The sequence below is a fragment of the Periplaneta americana genome, chromosome 1 (genome assembly GCF_040183065.1).
Source record: "Periplaneta americana isolate PAMFEO1 chromosome 1, P.americana_PAMFEO1_priV1, whole genome shotgun sequence".
Taxonomy (NCBI): Eukaryota; Metazoa; Arthropoda; class Insecta; order Blattodea; family Blattidae; genus Periplaneta; species Periplaneta americana.
Window position 1 is genome coordinate 119,032,620 of NC_091117.1, and position 20,644 is coordinate 119,053,263.

The 20,644-nt window shown below is 34.6% G+C and overlaps 1 protein-coding gene across 1 annotated transcript in view; it reads left to right on the forward strand.

The window, feature by feature from the left end:
* Positions 1-20,644, forward strand: part of LOC138710386 (neurexin 1-like) — a 658,219-nt gene that overhangs the window by 251,064 nt on the left and 386,511 nt on the right. The window contains exon 2 of the mRNA XM_069841633.1: positions 6,861-6,911. Within this exon, the coding sequence (XP_069697734.1) occupies positions 6,861-6,911 (51 nt within the window). The remainder of the gene's footprint in view (positions 1-6,860; positions 6,912-20,644) is intronic.

The window sequence follows — 20,644 nt, forward strand, 5'->3', positions numbered from 1 at the left end:
TAAATAAATCAAGTTTCATTAAAACTGGCTTCTCATTTCGGTGAATAAGATATCACACAGCGCGACGTGAACCAACGGAACCGTGGCTTCAAGTTCGTGAAATATAAATACTTGTTAAGTTGCAGAAACTTAACTCAGGTACGTACTGGATAGATATGTTTACGAAAAGTTGTAAGCGTAAAGAAGAGGATCAGTTTAATCAGAAACCTAGCAACATAGTGCGACAGGAGTTGAGAGCGGTAGGAAATACTTCATTGAATTCGATAGCTTTCTGAATGTTGGAATGGCTACGTACAGAAAAAGGTAGAAATCCCTTCCTGTTGTGTGCATATTGATAGTCAATTCGTAACTTTAACAACTCGAACTAATTTACAATCTGTTTTTATCCAATGAGTAAATCGATATTTTAGCAGGTGACACATTTATGTATGACCAAGTTTTTCGCAACTGTGCACGTGTGTGACTACATTACGTCATTGATGATGTAGGGGTAAATATTACTCGAGCTTTCCAATAAATCACCTCTCTAATGTTACAACGGGCATGGGCTGTATTGTATTACCGTTATGAGTTGTGCAGAGTGCGCAAAGGACGGGTCTTGTAAACTTCTGACAAAATTTGTCTGACCTCAAAACGGGTATCAAAACTTTTAAATCTATATTCTGAAATGAAAAGAGAAAGAAGGATTTAATACCGATTTGACGCTTGTTTACAGCTATGATATCTATGCACAATCTAGCACTGACATTCTGTTTTCTTATTATATCTTTTAGTGCATAAAAATTCTATCCCTACCATCATCACCATTGTTTTTTGGCATGTTGGCGTATAGCAATAACTTGCAATGGAAACTTACTATAGAAGGATTGTGTCAAATCAACTGTGAAGTTTATTAAAACTTGTAACATTCTAAGTACGGTTTACTTACATTTAAAAATAATTACAAGTTTTGTTTACTTACATTTTAAAATGATTACGTTGTTATGTAGAAAGGAGTATTATATCTGTGTCCTGGATTGAATCCTATATACAATTAGAATAATTGAATCGTGTTCTAATATGAAATACTTAACTATGTAGAGTTCACTTAACTTTTTCCCACTATAGCATTTAAGCTCACCTTACATAATTTTGATTTAGGTTAGGAGCTACATCATATGGTATTGAAAATGTACTGTTAATTGTTACAATTTTACATTTATGTTTTTGACTGCTGTGATGTTAATTTCAATGTTAAATTGGAAAATTAAAATTTAAGTAATATTATTGTAATATAGCAAATGTACGTCCCGCGCCATGGCGTCGTGGTATAAGGCATCCTGCCTAGGACTCGCGACAAGGAATGCGCGCTGGTTCGAGTCCTCATGGGGGAAGAAATTTTCTCATGAAATTTCGGCCAGTGTATGGGTGCCCAACCAGCATCGTGATTCACTTGGGGAGCTACGATAGGTAGTGAAAATCCGGTTTCACAAACCAGTTATAACGGTTGGGGGGATCATTGTGCTAACCACACGATACCTTCATTCTGGTTGGATGATAGTCCACCTCTGCTTCGGCATGTGGACGTGAGGCCACAGCCGGCTGGTCGGTCTTGACCCTTCATGAACTGTAGCGCCATTGATTTACTTTTATTATACAGTAAATGTACACTAAAAATGCAGTTTGCTTACGGAATAGTGATGTATCGATAATCATTCGAAATATCGTTACATTTTCTTCAATATATATGGATTATCGAAATTAGGTTTGCAATATATAGAAATATCAATATATAGGTATTTAAATTATTTCCTTCATTACTACTCCTGGCTGACTATTTCTCTTACACGCCGCGACGCTCACTCAACCCACAGCGCTCGCATAGTGCATTCTGATAGACAACAGTTCGTAATCTTCCTCGTGTCCTTGACATGCCTGGTGTAGACATCCATAAGTAGTCGGAGTTCCTCAGTAAGTGATCCGCATAGTACAAGGACAACGCTTCAGAGAATGCAAAAGAAATGACATGATTTATCTCTCAAAAGATATTATATTATACATTTACTCTTCTCTCTAGGAAATTGAATTTCATTATATTGCATATATTATTTGATAGAAGGGCTATAGCTTGAGCAGCGAAACAGAAATTAACTGTCATTACTGCAATGAATTGTACAGAAGAAATGTCGTGTATTATAACATTAAATAACTAACTATTGAGAAAGAAATTATTAATGCCATCATCGCAGATGATAAAGAAAGTTGTGAGTGTGCTACAAATGATTTGCTGCTACTTCCAAGAGTTACTTAAGCTGCGCGGCGTTGCTTAGTGCTTCTGCTATATAAACTTGAACAAGTTATGGCCTGATCGGTATCTCTGGGGCAGAAATATGAGTTAAGAGGATTAAACGGCAATTTTTCAGGAGAATGACTATCGACTCGACTGACACACAGGATTAAGTCGCCTCGCTCGCTGTGTAGAGCTGCCAATAAATTTTCATAAAGGTCGTCCACGCAGAGGCATATCGGACCTACAAAATAGTGAAACACAAAGCTTATAATGTCTTCGCGCATTACGCTCTATTTGTTTCAGTTAAGGCGCACAACGCCTGAGATACTTTCACAGTAAGTTTAGAAAATATGTTCGCAACGTCTGTATTCGAAGTCCACTGTGAATGTATGAGACGTCAGTTATTGGTTATGTATACAAGAACTGCAGGAAATGGTCATAATTCGAATTAGTTGAAATCTGGTGAAGAGGAGATTGTTAATATCTCCATTTTATGAGAGACACCAGTAACAACACGACAAATATATTGATATAAATGTTAAGATTGAAGAAATGAATTTGGTAAACTTCATTTTACCAGAATAAACTGCACATTATCCAAAAGGTCTGGTGAAATTGGAATACGAAGCAAGTTTCTGATTATCTCCTGGGAAACTACGGTTTGTCTTACACTCCGTTTGGGTGAAGTAAATTTGGAAGAAACCAAATGAAAGAGATTTAGCAAGACTATTGGTATCTTGTTATCCTTCTTCGGGACCGCTATACTACTTCTTGGATAAAACAAACTTTCACGTAACGTTACTTATTACCAGGCTTCGAGACTTCGGACCCAATAGAGGAGTTCAGTGGGAAATCCGCATAACGGCGTACTGAGTTTAGTGGTAAAGCGTACAGTGGGTGGGGGTACTGTAGAATGAATGCCAACTAATACGCAAAGGAAAACGCTCTGGATTTGAAGGTTCTGACGAATAATTTGGTTTTCATACACACTGTGTCTGAAACTATTACACGGTTAGAAAAGTCAGAGCAAGAGATGCCGGAAGCCTCAAATTAATTTAGAAAATGATGCAGAGAATTAATGAAACATCAAGTACACCAGTTACTGAACGTGTAAAACAGAAGTGGAAATCAGTTTTATGTAAAAATAACGGATATGGAACATTGTGTAACATAAACAGCAAATTAGTGGATATAGAGTCACCCGAGAATAAAAGATTGTCTCTTAGAGACTGCAACGGTGTTAGGTTTTTTCGTTTTGCTCCTATCACGTCATGCGACGTAGAGCGCAGCTTTCTACAGTACAAACTTTTGCAGATAACCGAAAAAGATTTACGTTTGAGACACAGAGTATTATCTTGTAGTACATTGCAATTCGGTACTGTAACTGCACTTCCTAAAGACGACCAATAGGATAAATGAAAAAATTAAAATTGCTACAGCTTATTTCTATCATTAACACTGTGTATGATTAAACACAAATGCTTATAAAAGACAGGAGAATAAATTCTTTTCACATTCTTTTGACATTATCATTGTGTAATGTATATTTACTTTCAGAATGTACATATGTGTGTTTCCCCATACTACAGTACTCTACTCTAAATAGCAACGTTGTAACCTCAACACATCTCTCTCTACCTGCATCGAGTCAACAACCTATAGTGGATGCACAGTAAACTTATTGTATTGGGTCCAAAGTTTCGAAGCCTGCTTATTACGTTATTATTTTTGTCTGTAACATAAGAATAAGTCAATATAGCTGAGAAGTATTGAACACAGGGTTCTAAGTTATTTCATTTACGACTACTCAGGGATGGTAGACGAGCAATTTTCGCATGTGCAATTTTTCTGCTAGCGGCGTTTAAGGGTTGTATCCACCTACACACATTGGCGTCAGTGTCAGGAATTTTAAACTGCATCATTCTAAGCTCGTTAAATTGGCAAGGGTAGTCCTGTATCCTGGCCACCTTGCTCGTCCAATTTCACATATATGGTTTATATTTTCTGGGAGGAGATTAAGTGTCTGTTCTAGGAGACCCGTAGATATTGTAGAAGAACTAACTGTTTGCGTAGCTGTAGCTACAGTTTTAGGAATGTCATAGCGTCAGTGTTACGCAGATATCACCTCTCCACTCAAATGAGATTCAGCAACTTCTCTGACGCGTATGCGATCACATCTTTAGCCTTGATTTTTCTGAACCGACGCGTGCAACGTGCGAAGTGAAGGACCTACCTCGCACAAATCCGGACTACACGAGAGATAGTGAGTGGTTTCTATGGCTGCGAGGTACCCAGACCTCGTATCTCGCAGTTATAGAAACCACTCACTATCTCTCGTGTAGTCCGGATTTGTGCGAGGCGGGCCTTGCACGTCCCATGCATCGGTTCAGAAAAACCAAGACTTAAAAGTGACTAGCGGGAAAATTGCGCATCTATTGGACTGTTTTGGTATATGAAATCGGTCTTTCTTTACAGGCGAAGACTATCGGAGACTTATCTGTATAGACTTACCTCCGGGAGGTATGTCTGAATTGGATGATTGTTTACACGCGGTCAGACTTGCCTTCATAAGAGTCGTTGAAATGAATTATTTCTCATGGAGAAATTCTGTGACTCGAAAAATGCTATTCTTTAATGGTTCTCCTTTCATTTGTTCGCCATTCCTTAGCACCATTCTTAAGTGTTATCTCTGTAGTTTTGCTGTCGTTACTTATAAATGCTAGAGAAAATTGCTTAAAACGAAACAATGATACAAACTCGATATGTTCGCAGTATCTCTTGTATGTGTGTGTGTGTGTATATATATATATATATATATATATATATATATATATAACTATTTCTTCTACCGCTTAACTTAAAGAGCGCTGATGTTGCAAAATTCCAGCAGCTACTTAAATCCTTGAGACTTGCTTCCGGGCCAAAAATCATAACACTTTTCGTTCATACACGAGGGGATCTGCCTGTGGATGTAGGTTTATCTAGACTTACCTTTAGGTAAGTCTTTGCATCTATGGGGTCTTTAAGCTATTGTAAACGAATTAATTTAACACTTTGTATAATGTAGTTATTACTGCAAGTATTAAAATCGGATCATGTGCCTTTTAATTTCTGTGTACAAGTAGGCTATATAAATGTGGATAATTTCACATTTTTTATTATATAAGCTTTGAAACAATTAAAATGTTGCATTTCTTAATATAATACAGCATGAAAAGGCATGCTAAATTTATATTTATCTCACAAAATCCCGTATAATAACACAAATTTTGTTCTGTTGTGTATTACCATTGAAACATAATAGTTTTGTTTCAAATTTAACTACCAGCTATGCATAAAATGTGTCATATAACCTATTTAACATGAATGTACCTAAACCTGTTTTGTAAATAGAAGTATTCCATACACGTCTCTTCTTCTTGTAACATTACACATTAACAATGAGCTTGGTTGTTTGTATGCATTATGATGCCTGCTGTATGGAAACAATTCCGTCAAAATTCTGACGGAAAATGTGCTGGCAGCAAATATCGTGGTCGGATATACGTTATCCATCATTTGTGTCATCCGAACTTGAAATTAGTACACATGTTGGCCTAACGAAATATTTATTCTGTAAATGTAGATATTTTTAACGTATTACCGACATTGCTTTTAGGTTTATTGTTCTGAATTCATTTCCGTCATAGTTCTTCTTACATCTAGTAAGACGAATATAATAGGCCAAAGCCATGTACGATTAGAATTTTACGTACTTTATTGATGATTTAAAAGACCAAGAAGTACATAATTTAAAGAGATAACTAAATTGCTGATGAGATACATAAGTTTATTTGTGCAGTGTTACAAGACCAAACTCTGTAAATTAAATGTTTTACCATGCCGATTTTAATACTAGGATGTTTTATATATCGTAAACAAATTATGGGAAAATGGTCTAAAATTTCTTTTAATTTTTATTATTTCGACATATTTTGATGCATTAAATTGTCAGTAGAATATATTACATGTTTCACCAGTATCATTGTTCTTTTTCAATTCACATAACACAAAAATAAAATTGTATTAATTACACTGCATTTCGACATAGGCCTAAGACTTTAAATGTATTTATAATATGTTTTTTGTACAGAAGGATTCGTCCCACCAAAAGTTTTAAACCAGTCAGATTAGCATGCCAGTGACATTTAGGAGTTTCTTAGGCCCTTCCTTCTATTACCTGCAACCCTTAAATGCCATTGGCCTGCTAATCTGACCGGTTTAAAACTATTGACGGGACGATTCCTTCTATATTAAAAACATGTGTAGTGTTGTTTGAATTGAAAGAGCTGTAGTTCATAGGAAGTTAATTTGAAATCTATTCGAGGGTTTAAAGATATTTCCTGGGCTGAATTTCTAGTATGTTAATTCCTTTGACACATTGTTCTTAATATTTTGAATAAATTAGTTTTTACTGTAATATAAACACAACTAAGTTACTGATTATATTACTTTAACTTGTAGAATGGGAGGAGATCGTAAATATATTACTACATAGATTGCTGCCAGTTCATTTCTTTTGTCAGCTTTGACGGAATTATTTTTGTTACAGTGTGGCGCGTTCCATTGTTCTGGGGCGACGGCCCGTGGGAGGACGGCTCGGGTAAGTCACATGACGGCGCCCCTATTACTTAGTCAACACGTCTTCGCTTTCAGGAGATGTTCGTTGTTCTTTATTGAGTTAAAGAGAGATTTTAAAAATATCAGCAGAGAGGAAAGGTCTATACTTCAAGTACAATTAGTCTTGTAGGTAAATAACATAAATATGAGATTTTAAAATTCTCGTTTAATATAATTCAGTCGATATTTTCGTAGACCACAATTGTTCTCAATGTCAGTGACTTGCTATGACATGTTTTTGCACAAACACATTCAATGGAATCTCTTACAGCTACGATTGTATGTTATAAATTGCATGTGCTTTATTCCTTAAGGAGGTTGGGTGAAACGTTGGTCAATTTCAAACAAAAGTAGCATTTCCGCGGTTTTTTTTTTTTACGAATCAGCAATCACTTATGTATAATATGTTGAGAAAATTTCAGTAACCTGTGGCGGTTGGAAACATAAAAATATTTAAATGTGTGCACTCTTGAATTTGAATTCAATGTAAAGTTTCAAATCTTTTTTGTCACACTTTTTTTCAGCACATTTCGTCATGTTTGAAGTGTGAAGGTCCTTACAATTTGATACTAGGAATATGTGATTTTTCTACATGTTCTATATACTGTGGCTAACAAAAGACAGTGGAGATTTTTATGTACTAAAAGTAATACATACAGTATTTAGTGGATACAGAAAATTTAAATTTTGAAATTGCATACAATTTTTTTAAACGTTTCCTCTATCTATTTATATAAATTTAAAATTCTGACCAATTAGTTCTTTTCTAACCGAATAAGAGATGTCGTAAAAAATAGTGATGCATGAAATTTAAATTTTGTAAGAGGAAAAAAATTTTTAATCTTTTTTTTAATAACTCGAAGATCAATCATGGGACCACAATGCAACTATAGGCAAGAATATATAGGAAGGGGATGAAGAGTACAAATTATAAAGTTTCTACCCTAAATATGTAAAAAAACATAAATTTCACTTTATCACTCCCTTAATATTTCGTAAACTTCCACTGTCCGTAGCATCGAAAACAGCTTCCGTTACGAGGATGGTATTATACGAGTAGTTCAAAAATAAAATTTTACAATCACGCATCATTATCAGTTATTTTCATTACATTTGAAATAAAATACTACGAAACTTTATTTAAATACATTCTACACGAAACTTTTTATCGCTCAGAGTTTACTGAGTGAGAAATTTTCTCTCCTTACACCTTATCTGAACCCTTCCGGTCGCTTTCAGCTTTCCAAGAAGATTATGCTCTGGCTCTGTATGACGGCTAAGAATTCTAACATTATGAAAGTTATCTGGAAATCTTTTTTGCTCTTGTCAGTCAGTGTTGGTACACGAAAACATAAATATTTACTATTGTACAGTGTGTCCCGAAATTCGCGCACGCTGGCTACATAATGAGAAATCTGGGTGAAAATAGAGACGAATATGTCAGTGACGAAAGTTAGAAGAATTTTAAATTATTGCATAATTGGCCAACACTGCACAACATAGAATCCCTGCGTAATCTAATTAATAATATGCTATTTACTGCATTTATCATTGTAACTGACAAGCAGTAGAATGCTTAGTAATATCCTAGATCATATATACCAGATTGCTCAGGCTTTGACGATAACAACTTTTGTCAGGTTTACTATGCTGCCATCTAGTTATTACGTAAGGAGTCGCGTCATAACTCCCATTTGAATTACATTAGCAATTGTACTGCCATTTCGTGTTCGTTTACGGTGGACGGGTGGCGATCCTGGTGGTTGTTCTCTTCAAAATGCAACCGATTTTAACACAGGAATGAGCAATCTATATGTGATCTGGAGTAATGGATAAGGAATTTATTATGAAATTATTAAGGAATATAATGTAATATAGAAGTAATTTCTACGTTACACAATTATAATTAAAATAAAATAATAAACTGTATAAATAATTAAGAAAAACAAGGTAGGCGTTTGAATAGCGAACATTTAGTTTCAAAGCAGCATAAGTTAGTCTGGGCTCCTTATTTTCAAAATATAGTGTGTTACTTTGTTCGTAACTTCTTCGAAGTTTGTCACTAATATTTTCGTATTTAATACAGATTTCTTACTATGTAGCCAGTGTGAGCGAATTTCGGGACACACTATATAATAGTTAATGACAAAATTTCGTCCGAACATTTTTGTCTCCATTTTCATCCAGATTTCATACTATGTAGTTCTTATGCGCGAATTTTTGGGCACTTTCAACGTAAAAATTATTTGATAGTTACTTGTATACAGTAAACATACACAGCCATATTCATTAAACAAACTCCGCCCTTTTCTCTCCTGTCATATTCACTGAAGAAGTTTCTGCCTTTTCATCCTTCATCATCTTCATCAATATACATCACATACCAAGAAACAAAATAATCCACTCAATACTCGGTTACATATTATGTCATAATAAGATGTTTTTACACAATAATTCCACTTGTTGCGCTATGTGTGGTAAACCGAAAACATACATAACATAGGTACATTTCAACCACATGATCACTGCAAAAATTCTTCCTCGAACAGAATGGAACATCCAGCAGGAAATTTAACTTCCATATTGACCGAGTAAGTCCACCTGTGTTGCCTTCTGCCATCACAATGTTGTTCCAGATCTCGATCTTAGCCAGCGTGCACATCTTGACGTTTTCAACTGCAGAAGTCATTGGACGTAAAAATTCAACTGCAAGTAAGTTCATTATTTATTTTTAAATGTTTAGCGGATAAAATTCTAAGATTTCAGTGTATAGCTGTATGCATATTTTGGCAGTTTTAATGCATATTAATCCTCGATATAGATAATAAACAGGCGCACTGTACAATGTGTACAAGCAAAAAATTTTCCAGTATCTGGTGGGACTCAAGTATTTAATCCGGCGAAAAAGAAGCGATTGCTATGTTCACCGTTAGATCCTAGGTTCTCGGCGTTCGACGGCGATGTTCTTCGAAGGGCAATACAATTTTTAGCAGTTGCGGGAGTAATATCGTTCAGCGATAGGACATTATAGACCGAGGATATGGTCTTTTTCCAATACAGAGGAAAATGTTTTGCCCATAATTAATTTCAGTGAATTTCGACGTTCAATGACTTGTGCAGTTGAAAACGTCGCTAAATAGATTATACCATTAGGTTGATGAATAAATTCGTACCATTTTTAATCGTCATCACAACACTGCGTTATCAGGAGATTGTTTATCGTTTGTCATTTGTTTTTTGTTATTTTGAGTTCTGTGCTTAAGTACGTCTTGAATTTTGTGGATTTGAAGAAAGTTTGTGCTATTTGTGGATTAAAGAAGATTGGGTGTCAACTAGAAAAAAAAAACACGTCCGAAATATTTCATTGTGTAGGTTTAAAATAGAGAAGCAAAGGCAGCGGAGTCGGCTTGAACCATTTGTGCCGTGTACGGGGAGAATGCCAAAGGAAAAATGGCTATAAGATAATGGTTCTGTGGTTTTAACACACAGCACCTCGTACAAAAGTTATTGTCCATCCACAGAAGACAATGTTATGAATCTGGTGGGATAAAGAAGGCGTCGTGTATTACGAATTGCTTCCCAGGAAAATAGCCATAGCTGCTGACATTCATTGCCAACAACTTAGACGCCTTGCGGCCGCAATTGAAGGAAAACTACTGGAAAGACTGCATCAGTTGTTGCTGCAACACGCTAATGCGCGCCCTCACCCTGCTTACATGACGAAAACAGCTTTCCAGGAACTTGGTTGGGAAGTGATTCCACGTCCCCTGTATTCTCTCGAACTTTCGCCCTCAAATTTCCATTTTTTTTCGTTCACATGGGAACACCTTTAATAACGAAGATGCTTTACAAACTTGGCTTGACAACTTCTTTAACTTAAAACCAGCCATTTTCTTCAGTCGCCGTTTCGTTGGCAGAGCGTCATATATAATGTAGAAGAATATATTACTGATTAATTTCTGTCTCCTGTTTCATCTCAAATAAGAACTTTTGTCAAAACGAAAAAAAAACGCTAAGAATTTTGGATGAACTCAATACTACTCTTACTACTGCTGCTACAACTACTACTGCTACTACTACCATTACTAAAATCAACTGAATTAAATGTGACTGGACAATTAATATTTGATTATGATTAGTTGCTACAACGTTTGTTTACGGTAAACATTTCGTTTGGAATGGAATGATTACTAGGTTCGCAGCACAAAGGGAGCTTTAACTAGGGAATTATACTTCCTTACGATTTACGATAGAGTAAATTTTAAGTTAATGCAACCAAACTTTGTTCTTACTCAGTTCTTATCTAGACACGGCAAGTTTGGTAGCTATTTCGAAAGGTTCAAGATAGAAACAGAAGGTGGAAATATTTGTGCATGCGATGACTCCCTGCAAACAGTCCAACATTTGTTATTTGAGTGTCACAAATTTGAATTACAATGTCTTGAACTAGTTAGTCGATTAGACAGGTACGACACCAAGTACTCCCCACCAATACAAATGTTCCGAAATAAATGTTGTTGTCAAGATTTTATGAGATATGTAAATTACGTTCACAAAAGTTGTAATCTGAACACATAATAAAATTTGTATATATCCACTGAATAATTTTTTTCTATAGTTTTTACATATTTTGCTATAAATATTTAATTTAACAGTTGATAGAAATTAATTAGGATAATAATTTACAATAGATTCACGATAAATGTGATGTATAAAATTTAGAAACTGCTTGTAACAACATTGTTTAACGGAAAACTGTGTAACGTCTTCAGAGATTTCAATCCACAGAAATTTAAACTACATTCTAGTGAATATTAGGATTAGTTGTTTGCTTAGGTTATAATATAGTATATGTTTCATGAAACTTTTTAGTTGAGATATAAGATTGTATTTTAGTATTTAATTTCATCTCATTTCATTTCATTTCATTCATTCATGTGTATAAATTATAAAACATTGTAGAGATTTGCTGAATTTTTAGATTTGTAAAATTTTATTAATTTCATAATTGAAACGTAAGATTAATTCAATAGGAGACTTAATTAATCAATATCATATAATTATTATAATAATAATGTATTTATAACCCTAACATACCTATCTCAGGTAAAATAGGGTTCTCTGTAAAACTGGAGTATAATAAATAATAAACATTTCGTTTTACTGACAATCTACTTTCTCTTAGAATTATGAAACTAATTTTATTTTCTTCACTTCACGTAATGTCAACACAATTATAGCCCTTGTAATTCTGTGTCTCTCCCAAACAATTGACGAGTGTGAAATATTTTATTGCCTGCTTTTTAAGTAATTGACAATATAACCATTGACTTTCTCCGCCTGTACGTGATATGTTCTGTACATCATAAACACTAGAGCGTCAGTACGAAAGGAGTTCACGAGTTTGACAGACTGCTCGATAAAGCCACTCACTGAAAATTACTTCTTGCCACGCTGCAGTAATTGAAGCATGCCTTAAAGAACAGCGATTCTCTAAACTACCAAGAAACAACTGATGTAATTTACGCACTAACTGGGCTTATTAATAGCATCAACTATACAACTACCAGTCACAAAGACAAAGTACAGCTTTGATAGAGATAATTCTCTTAATAGCATTACATTATGTTGTTTAGTTCCTTAAGCTCTTTAAACCTCTCTCTTGTTTTTTTGTTGTTTTTGCCTTTTTCTTACTTCCATTTTTTCTTTTTCTCTCATTCTTTTGTCTATTTCTTTTAGTGCCTTCCTTCCGTGTTTTCCTCACTATAGAGATCCTAGTATAGTGTAACCATAACGATTAATACCCCACGCTACATAACCAATGATCACAGATTCGATTACCTATGGAGTCATAAATTATGATGGAATTAGAGTCGAATGAGTCTTTAAAGACTCGATAACTCCTGCGTAAAATTGTTGACATTTTAAGTTGGCAACAAATCGTATGAATGTTTTTTCAAGTGGATTATTTTACGACACTTTATCAACTGCGTCCGAATGATCTGAAATATGCCAGAGAAATGAGTCCAGGATCCAGCGCCGAGAAAGTATATTGTAGTTCTCTGTTACTTGAATAGGAATAATGTACAAATATCAGTCTCTTTTATGGGATGTACAGTGTGAGGATTATATAAATAGAAGGAAGAAACATGAAGCATCCTAAAATCAACTAAATTATGACAAAAATGTTTTAATTGGTTATTTTACGACGCTTTATCAACTGCTAACGCTATCTAGCGACTGAATGAGATGAAGGTGATAGTGCCAGCCAAATGAGTCCAGGGTTCAGCGCCGAAAGTTACCTAGCATTTGCTCTTAATGGGTTGAGAGAAAACACCCGGAAAAAACCTAAACCAGATAATTTGTCCCAACGAGGATTTGAATTCAGGTCCCCTCGTTTCACGGTCAGGCGTGCTAACCGTTACTCCACAGCGGTGTATGTATGAATGTTGATAAGAAATACTGTCAACATTTTTCTGCAAGGAAGTTTTTAAACGAATAATTTAACATTGTTGTTAGAAAATGCGTGAATAACTTATTTTACGTAGCTATATTATAAAGAAGAGGGATGTCCACTGAGAAGACGCCTATATAGCCAATAGTATTTTCTAAACTCAAAACGCTCAATAGTTCTATACCAAGACGGCTGTCGCAATCATGATTATTAAGCTTATGACAGTATCAATGTTGATGATAACGAAAATGATATAGTAATGATTCCGATGACGACAGTGATGATGGTAACGATAATGACCGCGATAAGGTTGAGTAAGAATGACGGTGACTGTTAAAATAATTATTATGATAATTATTAATTATTATATTATTGATGATGATGGGGAGCCATAATTGTAACTCCGCCGGAAGCTCGTTTGTAATTTATAGCGAATCGTAAGCCTCATCTCGTCAAATATAATTTTACTATCAACATCTGCTCATACGCTAAATAGCTTACTAAATAACCCAGTTGATATGGCGTCGTTAAATAAGACTAAAATTTTGATGATGATTTTTATGATAAAATTAATGACTGCGATAATAAAACGGAGACAATGATGAGTGATGACTAAAGAGCGGAATTTAGACAAAAACCTATTTTTTCCCGTCATACATACAGCCTTAAGATTTAATATTTACAGTTTTCATGGAAATATAGGTATAAATAAAAGGGTTTTATAGTACCTAAAAATGCCAATTTCGACGTTAGTGCCTATTTATTTATTTATTTATTTATTTATTTATTTATTTATTTATTTATTTATTTATTTTTTTAATTTTTGCATCATTTTTAGTAACTGTTTACTGTTTTCTTAACATCCAGTACCGTTTACATTCCAAGACGGATAACAACTCCAGTGAACAACACAATACAGAAGTATCTCCGGCCCAACCGTTCTCATTCTTACAATCTTTCAAAATCCTAAAATTCCAACTTTCAGTCGGCCTGGGTAGCGTAGTCGGTATATCGCTATGCTCGAGGTTTCGGGTTCGATCCCGCTCAGGTCGATGGCATTTAAGTGTGCTCCTGCGGGACAAATTATTATTATTATTATTATTATTATTATTATTATTATTATTATTATATCTTCCTCTGTCTGTCAGCAATTTAACACAAACCCGAATAAGCATTCTCTTACATTCCAAAAGATTATAGTAATTATTAACGATAAGATCGACGATGACGATGATGATGATGATGATGATGACGATGGGGTGGTGGTGGTGGTGGTGGTGGTGGTGGTGGTGGTGGTAACGACGCCGACGTCGACGACAGCATGATAGGATTTGTATGGCAGAAATGGTTGTCTGTGTGAAAGTGAAGGGGATTTGGTGAAACCATAGAGTTTACAAGCTGAGATAAACTCCTCTGACATACGAGGCTTGCCGACCAATTTGATATCCACGGTGTAAATCAGCCTTTGGACTGCAGCCGGCTTTAAGTTATTTGTTGGCATGGTGCTCACGCACTGCGTTACAGCACATCCGTGTAGGCCGGCTAGACCACATCTGCTGCAGTGCAGTATTTCCAATGAAGAGACAAGGAACATTAGCGGCTTCTTTATATTCACATAAACACTCGATAATGCGCCTTTATACCTACGCAATTATAACCTCATGTTAAACCAACCTCGCGTTTAACGTCGAAGATAAAATGACCTTCGGCTAATTAGTAGACCTATCTCAGGGCTTAGCTTGTATTAACAACAAAGCCATAACGCATCTTATTGTAACCCTGTAACATTACTTTAGTAGTGAAAATTCTTTATATTGTATAAAATAACTAAATCTTTAGTGTACAATCTATAGGGTTATTCAAAATTCAGGGAAATAGTTATTTATAGTACTTTTGAGGTAAGTGTATCTTTATTGCGCGAATGGAAAGATTTAAGCACGAGGCATCAGCCTCGTCTTAAATTACACGAGCGCAATGAAGATCATGCTCACAAGTACCATACGTAATTTTATCCATGACCATAACAAAAAATGTTCTTTTATAAAAGGAAATATGTTGAAAATAAGTCCTCATATAATCAGATATCATGGCATGGATTTTAAAATCGATGCGTATACTGGGTAGGTCGTGATATAGGTGCCATGAATAGTGAAGAATGGTATCCAAGGCGTTGGATAAATAACAAATTATCATTAATTATATAATTTTAATATATATTTTATCATTTTAAACGTATACTTTCATCTTTTTGAAGTTTCCGGGATTATTTAGAAGCGTTTACGGGACTAATGTGATTAAAATAATTTCACATTTTAATTCTGTAAACTTAAGAGGAATATTAAAACGTAATTAATCACTGTGTCTGTTTAGCTGAGTTGACTAAGGCGTGTTGTTATTAATTGTTATTAAATTTCGCAGGTTCAAATCTCCTCGCATCCCAAAAGGTAAATTATTACGAAATTAAAAAAAAATACATATTAGATATGGTTGCAATGCACAAATTCCGATGTAGTAGTATTAGTAGATAGAGAAAGGAGAAGGAGATTGAGAGTATGGAGTTTTAAGAAATGGTAATAAAGAAGTAGAGGTAGTGACATCTAGTAACCTCCTGAGTAGGCCAAGTAGTTGAATGGAAATGTATAGGTGTGTGCCCGGGTACTAGAAAAATACTAATGAACTGTGAGGTAAAGTCTTTATTTCACTAGTGGGGTAAAGTAGTGTTGAATAAAAACCTACTTAGAAACGCAAAAGCATTATAGTAAACGCATGGTTTTTTTTTTTAAGGTGATGGATAAATTATTTTATTTTTATAAGAACTTCTGTTTCTTTAGTTTCACTACTGTTGGCAATTGAAATAAAACAGCAATGGAAGCTGTTAATGTGTTTTTTGTGCAGTTTAATACTAGAAAATAATGGTCCTGCCTCTACAAAAACTAATTAGCCTTATTTAGTGTTATTATGAATGGGATAGAGATTGTTCCAGCATATTGACAAGATTCAGAACTCTAAATGGATTCAAGTATGGACCCCGCAGTTATTGTCGTCACTGTGGAAGCTTAATAATAATAATAATAATAATAATAATAATAATAATAATAATAATAATAATAATAATAATAATAATAATAATTAGACTTCATTAAACACAATATGTACAACTTCTTGTTTCACTTGTTCTGGAAGCCTGGCTCAGGACCTCGTAGAGTGAGGATAACTGTGATGTATGGTGGAATGATGATATTGGTAAGGAGAAAAGGGAGAACCCTGTGAGAGAGCCTTCGCGCACACTTTGTTCACCACAAATTCCTTCGTGACTCAGGTGGGAATCGAAGCCGGGCCGAAACGGTAGCGTGAAATAAGTTAATAAATGCTAGCTTCGTAAGAATACAATCCGTTTTTAACCATTTCTTACTGTTTAGGATTTAGGACCATTTTTTTGTTTGACTTACGCAACTGCTATGCTTAGAGTATGGTGTCATAACTGTTGCTTACGACATTATACAAGCTGCCGCATAGTGCTTGAAATACGGGTCTAAATTGGTTCCCGCGTAATGCCAATTCCGCCGATCGGAGCGCTGTTCGGTTCTAGATATTCATAGCAGAACACTTAAATGACATTGACATTTGGGACATTGAAAGGACTCACCGTTGCTTATTAAATGCTTCGTACAATATTTTATGGTCAAAAGACGTAATTTCAAAACTTCTACGTCTCCATTATATTAAAATTAATGGGTGTCATTTTTTATATTAACAGTTATTACATATTATGAACTAAGGCACTGCCTTCTTGTTGGTCAATTCATACATATTACCTTTTTGAAAATAATGAACATTTTACATGAACACTGTAGTCTATCCCTTTCACGTATTTATTATTATTATTATTATTATTATTATTATTATTATTATTGTTATTATTATTATTATTATTATTATTATTATTATTATTATTATTACTATTAAGTTCCAGTGAATTAAGGTATTGTATTATCTTTCCCTGAATTCATAATTTTATCATTTGTAAGTGGGCCTAACTTTTCCCTTCTTTTATAGACTATATATTGACATTGAAGTGTTGTGATTTTTACTAATTCAAACTGCAGTCACAATACATGATTAGTACAATTATGCAATTTTTCTTTCACACCTTGCAGTTGTGAAATAAATATCTAATAGATCTGCTGTTTAATCTGTAGTAATAACAAATACTGTGATATTTTAGTGTGTGTAAACAGTTGTTAAATTAGGAGTTAGAATTAAATTAAATTAAATTAGAAAGTTAGTCTGCAATATATGTGATTAGAAATGGTTTCTGCATTTGACGATTTCCCAAAACATAAATATCTCAGGACTCTCAGGAAAGTTTTTTGCCACCCATAGGCACATAGTTGTACCTTATCACAACGAATAATTGTAGTAATTATTATTTATTTATTTATTTATTACTCGTAATATCGTATTAATATTTTATTTGGCTTGGAGGATGAGGGAATACGTTACATTAAACTTGGCACGCGCAACATTAAAATCGCATTTCTGCGTATGTTTTATCCTAAATAATTCGAATCGTATGTGTGTCAGTATTCAGCAGTAATAATTAATCATTGTCGTAGAATATATCGCCATTACAACTGAATGTTAAATGTTATGTTTTATTTAACGACACTCGCAACTGCAGAGGTTTTATCAGCGTCGCCGGATGTGCCGGAATTTTATCCCGCAGGAGTTCTTTTACATGCCAGTAAATCTTCTGACATGAGCCTGTCCCATTTAAGCACACTTAAATGCAATCGACCTGGCCCGGGATCGAACCTGTAACCTTGGGCATAGAAGGCCAGCGCTATACCAACTCGCCAACCAGGTCGACATTAGAAATGATTTTTAATCATACTCTTTTCCTCGAAAGTATTGAATAACGATACTGATTGTCTTAAGGCAAAACAAACTAAGAACTATACTAGTTTAATAATAATAATAATAATAATAATAATAATAATAATAATGTCTGAAAGTAGTAGACACCAGTAGTTCACTTTCAGCAATTAAAAGGGAACTGAAAACAATCAACTTGCCAAAGTAAATGAACCAGGTGAAGAATGTAGTTTAAAAGCAAAATTTTTAATTGAAATAATCCAGACTGCCGGAAAAAAAGGCAAATTCCATTAATCACACTGAAAATCTGCATACCGGTACTGTTATTTAACAAGTCATCAATAAATCTCAAATAAGACTGTAATATGTTTGGCATGTTTATAATCTTCGTACTCGATCAGTACTGAAAAATTAATCAAAGAATTTTCACGATACACAATGCTTAGTAATGGAACTATTAATCATTTAATAGAACTTCGAGGCGAACATAGCGGCAGAAATTGTATTGACGCTCAGAGACCCACTCTTGATCATGCTATGCGCCAACGTGTATAATCTCTTAAGCAACGGTCATAACCTTAACAACTGCAAAAGTGTGACGCCACGTACAGATAAACACATCTGCAGGAAGTAGCTTTGCAGAATATATGAGACTTCCTTAATATTTAATTTCATTGTATATCATATGTATAATTCTCTAATAGTTCCATTAATATAGGTAGATTCTAGATATGAATAGAATTCGTAATAGTTTAGGATAAGTCATTGTAGACGAACAGAGAAATAGTATGCTATGTTACTTTGTATTTCATTCTGTGTATCTTTGGAAAAGTATTTTTGAGTCTTCACGTGTAATAAGTGAAAGGCACAAAATAGATTCTTAAAACCTCATAGTGTTTTATTTTATTATTTAAAATTCTCTTGTACCCTTTGAATTCGGACAATTTATAATTGTATTAAAAGATTTGCATCAAAATAGTAATATGGAAATATCGCATGGCTAATATTTATTGCGTTTATGTAAGAGTATCATAGTAAAACGTTCCTGTCAACGACGCGTCGTTTGATAGGATGTGACAAATACAGCTTACCGAAAAATTGACACGTCCGGCAATGAATGAACAACGTTAGAACGGAGGGAGAAAGGAGTTAATTGACAGTTCAATAACGCTGTGTCTATTCCTGCGCAGACATCCAATTATTTTAATTAAGTGAGGGTACACTAAAATGAAGGCCCCTAGCGTGTATGGTATTTCCAGCACGGATTGTAACAGAGGACGTGACAGAGGTTTGGCCTTTTATTACATTTTTTTAAACGATACAGAATTATAAACCCGTGAGCCCCGGGTATGGGGTATAAAAAGTGCGCACAATTTCACAAAGGATCACACTTTGAGCAGACACCATACGAAGCCGGGGGCGACGAGAGGTGAAATTCACAATATAAATACAACTAGTACTGTATAGATGGGTCATTCAAGACGACATGTCCCCTGGGGACTGGCCGCAGTGTTCACGAAATAGAGCTCTCAGACTCATGGAGAGAAATCCAAGTTCGAAAAAAGAACGGGATTTTTATCTTCTTGCTTTTCCCATCTTGTTTCCTCAATGGCCTTACTGATTCGTGTTGCTTGGCTAGAACTAGTGCCAGAGGACCAGTCGTCCGGAAAGTCGTTACGTCTTATTGGTAACAACTGTTGTAGTTGTCTATGCTCATATTGAATTGCTGAATTCTGTTTAGATATTTCATTTTTACCTCGAAATTCGGTCAGGAAAAGACTAAGATAAAATTTCATCAAGTTATTTCTGTGTTGTTCTTTTTTAATATATTTGAAATATAGGTAAAGGGAATCGATATGCAGAAGTGTTCACAACTTGAGACAATTTCAGAAAAATTCAATTTCTATCTACTCCGTTTGATTGTTAACTGTTGTACTTTTCTACTCTCATTTTCAATAATGAATTTAACTTTGTATATGTAATTTTGTCCTTTTTTAAATAGTTACAAGGACACAAAAATCCCTTTTTTTCTTCTTACCTCATTGGATTCTGAGTCTCTCCATCTTTTTCGAGTCTTCACACAGATCTCTGGCCTGCTACGATGTTCTCTTTTGCAATCTCGGTAAATATGTCTTCATTCTTGATACATGATTGTTTCAGTTCTGTCTTTTCCTTGTGACCCAGTAATTTATTTGAATATTTCACATTTTTCTACTCTATTCGTTTATAATTTTGTCACATTTTATTCTTCTTACTATCTTTATAGCTTTAGCATCTTCTTGGGCCACAGATACTAGTCCCTCTATTTTATATTTCAGCTCTTGTTTCAAAGGCTAATGTAAGGATGGAACGTATTACTGATTTATCCTATTCTAACTTTCGCATCT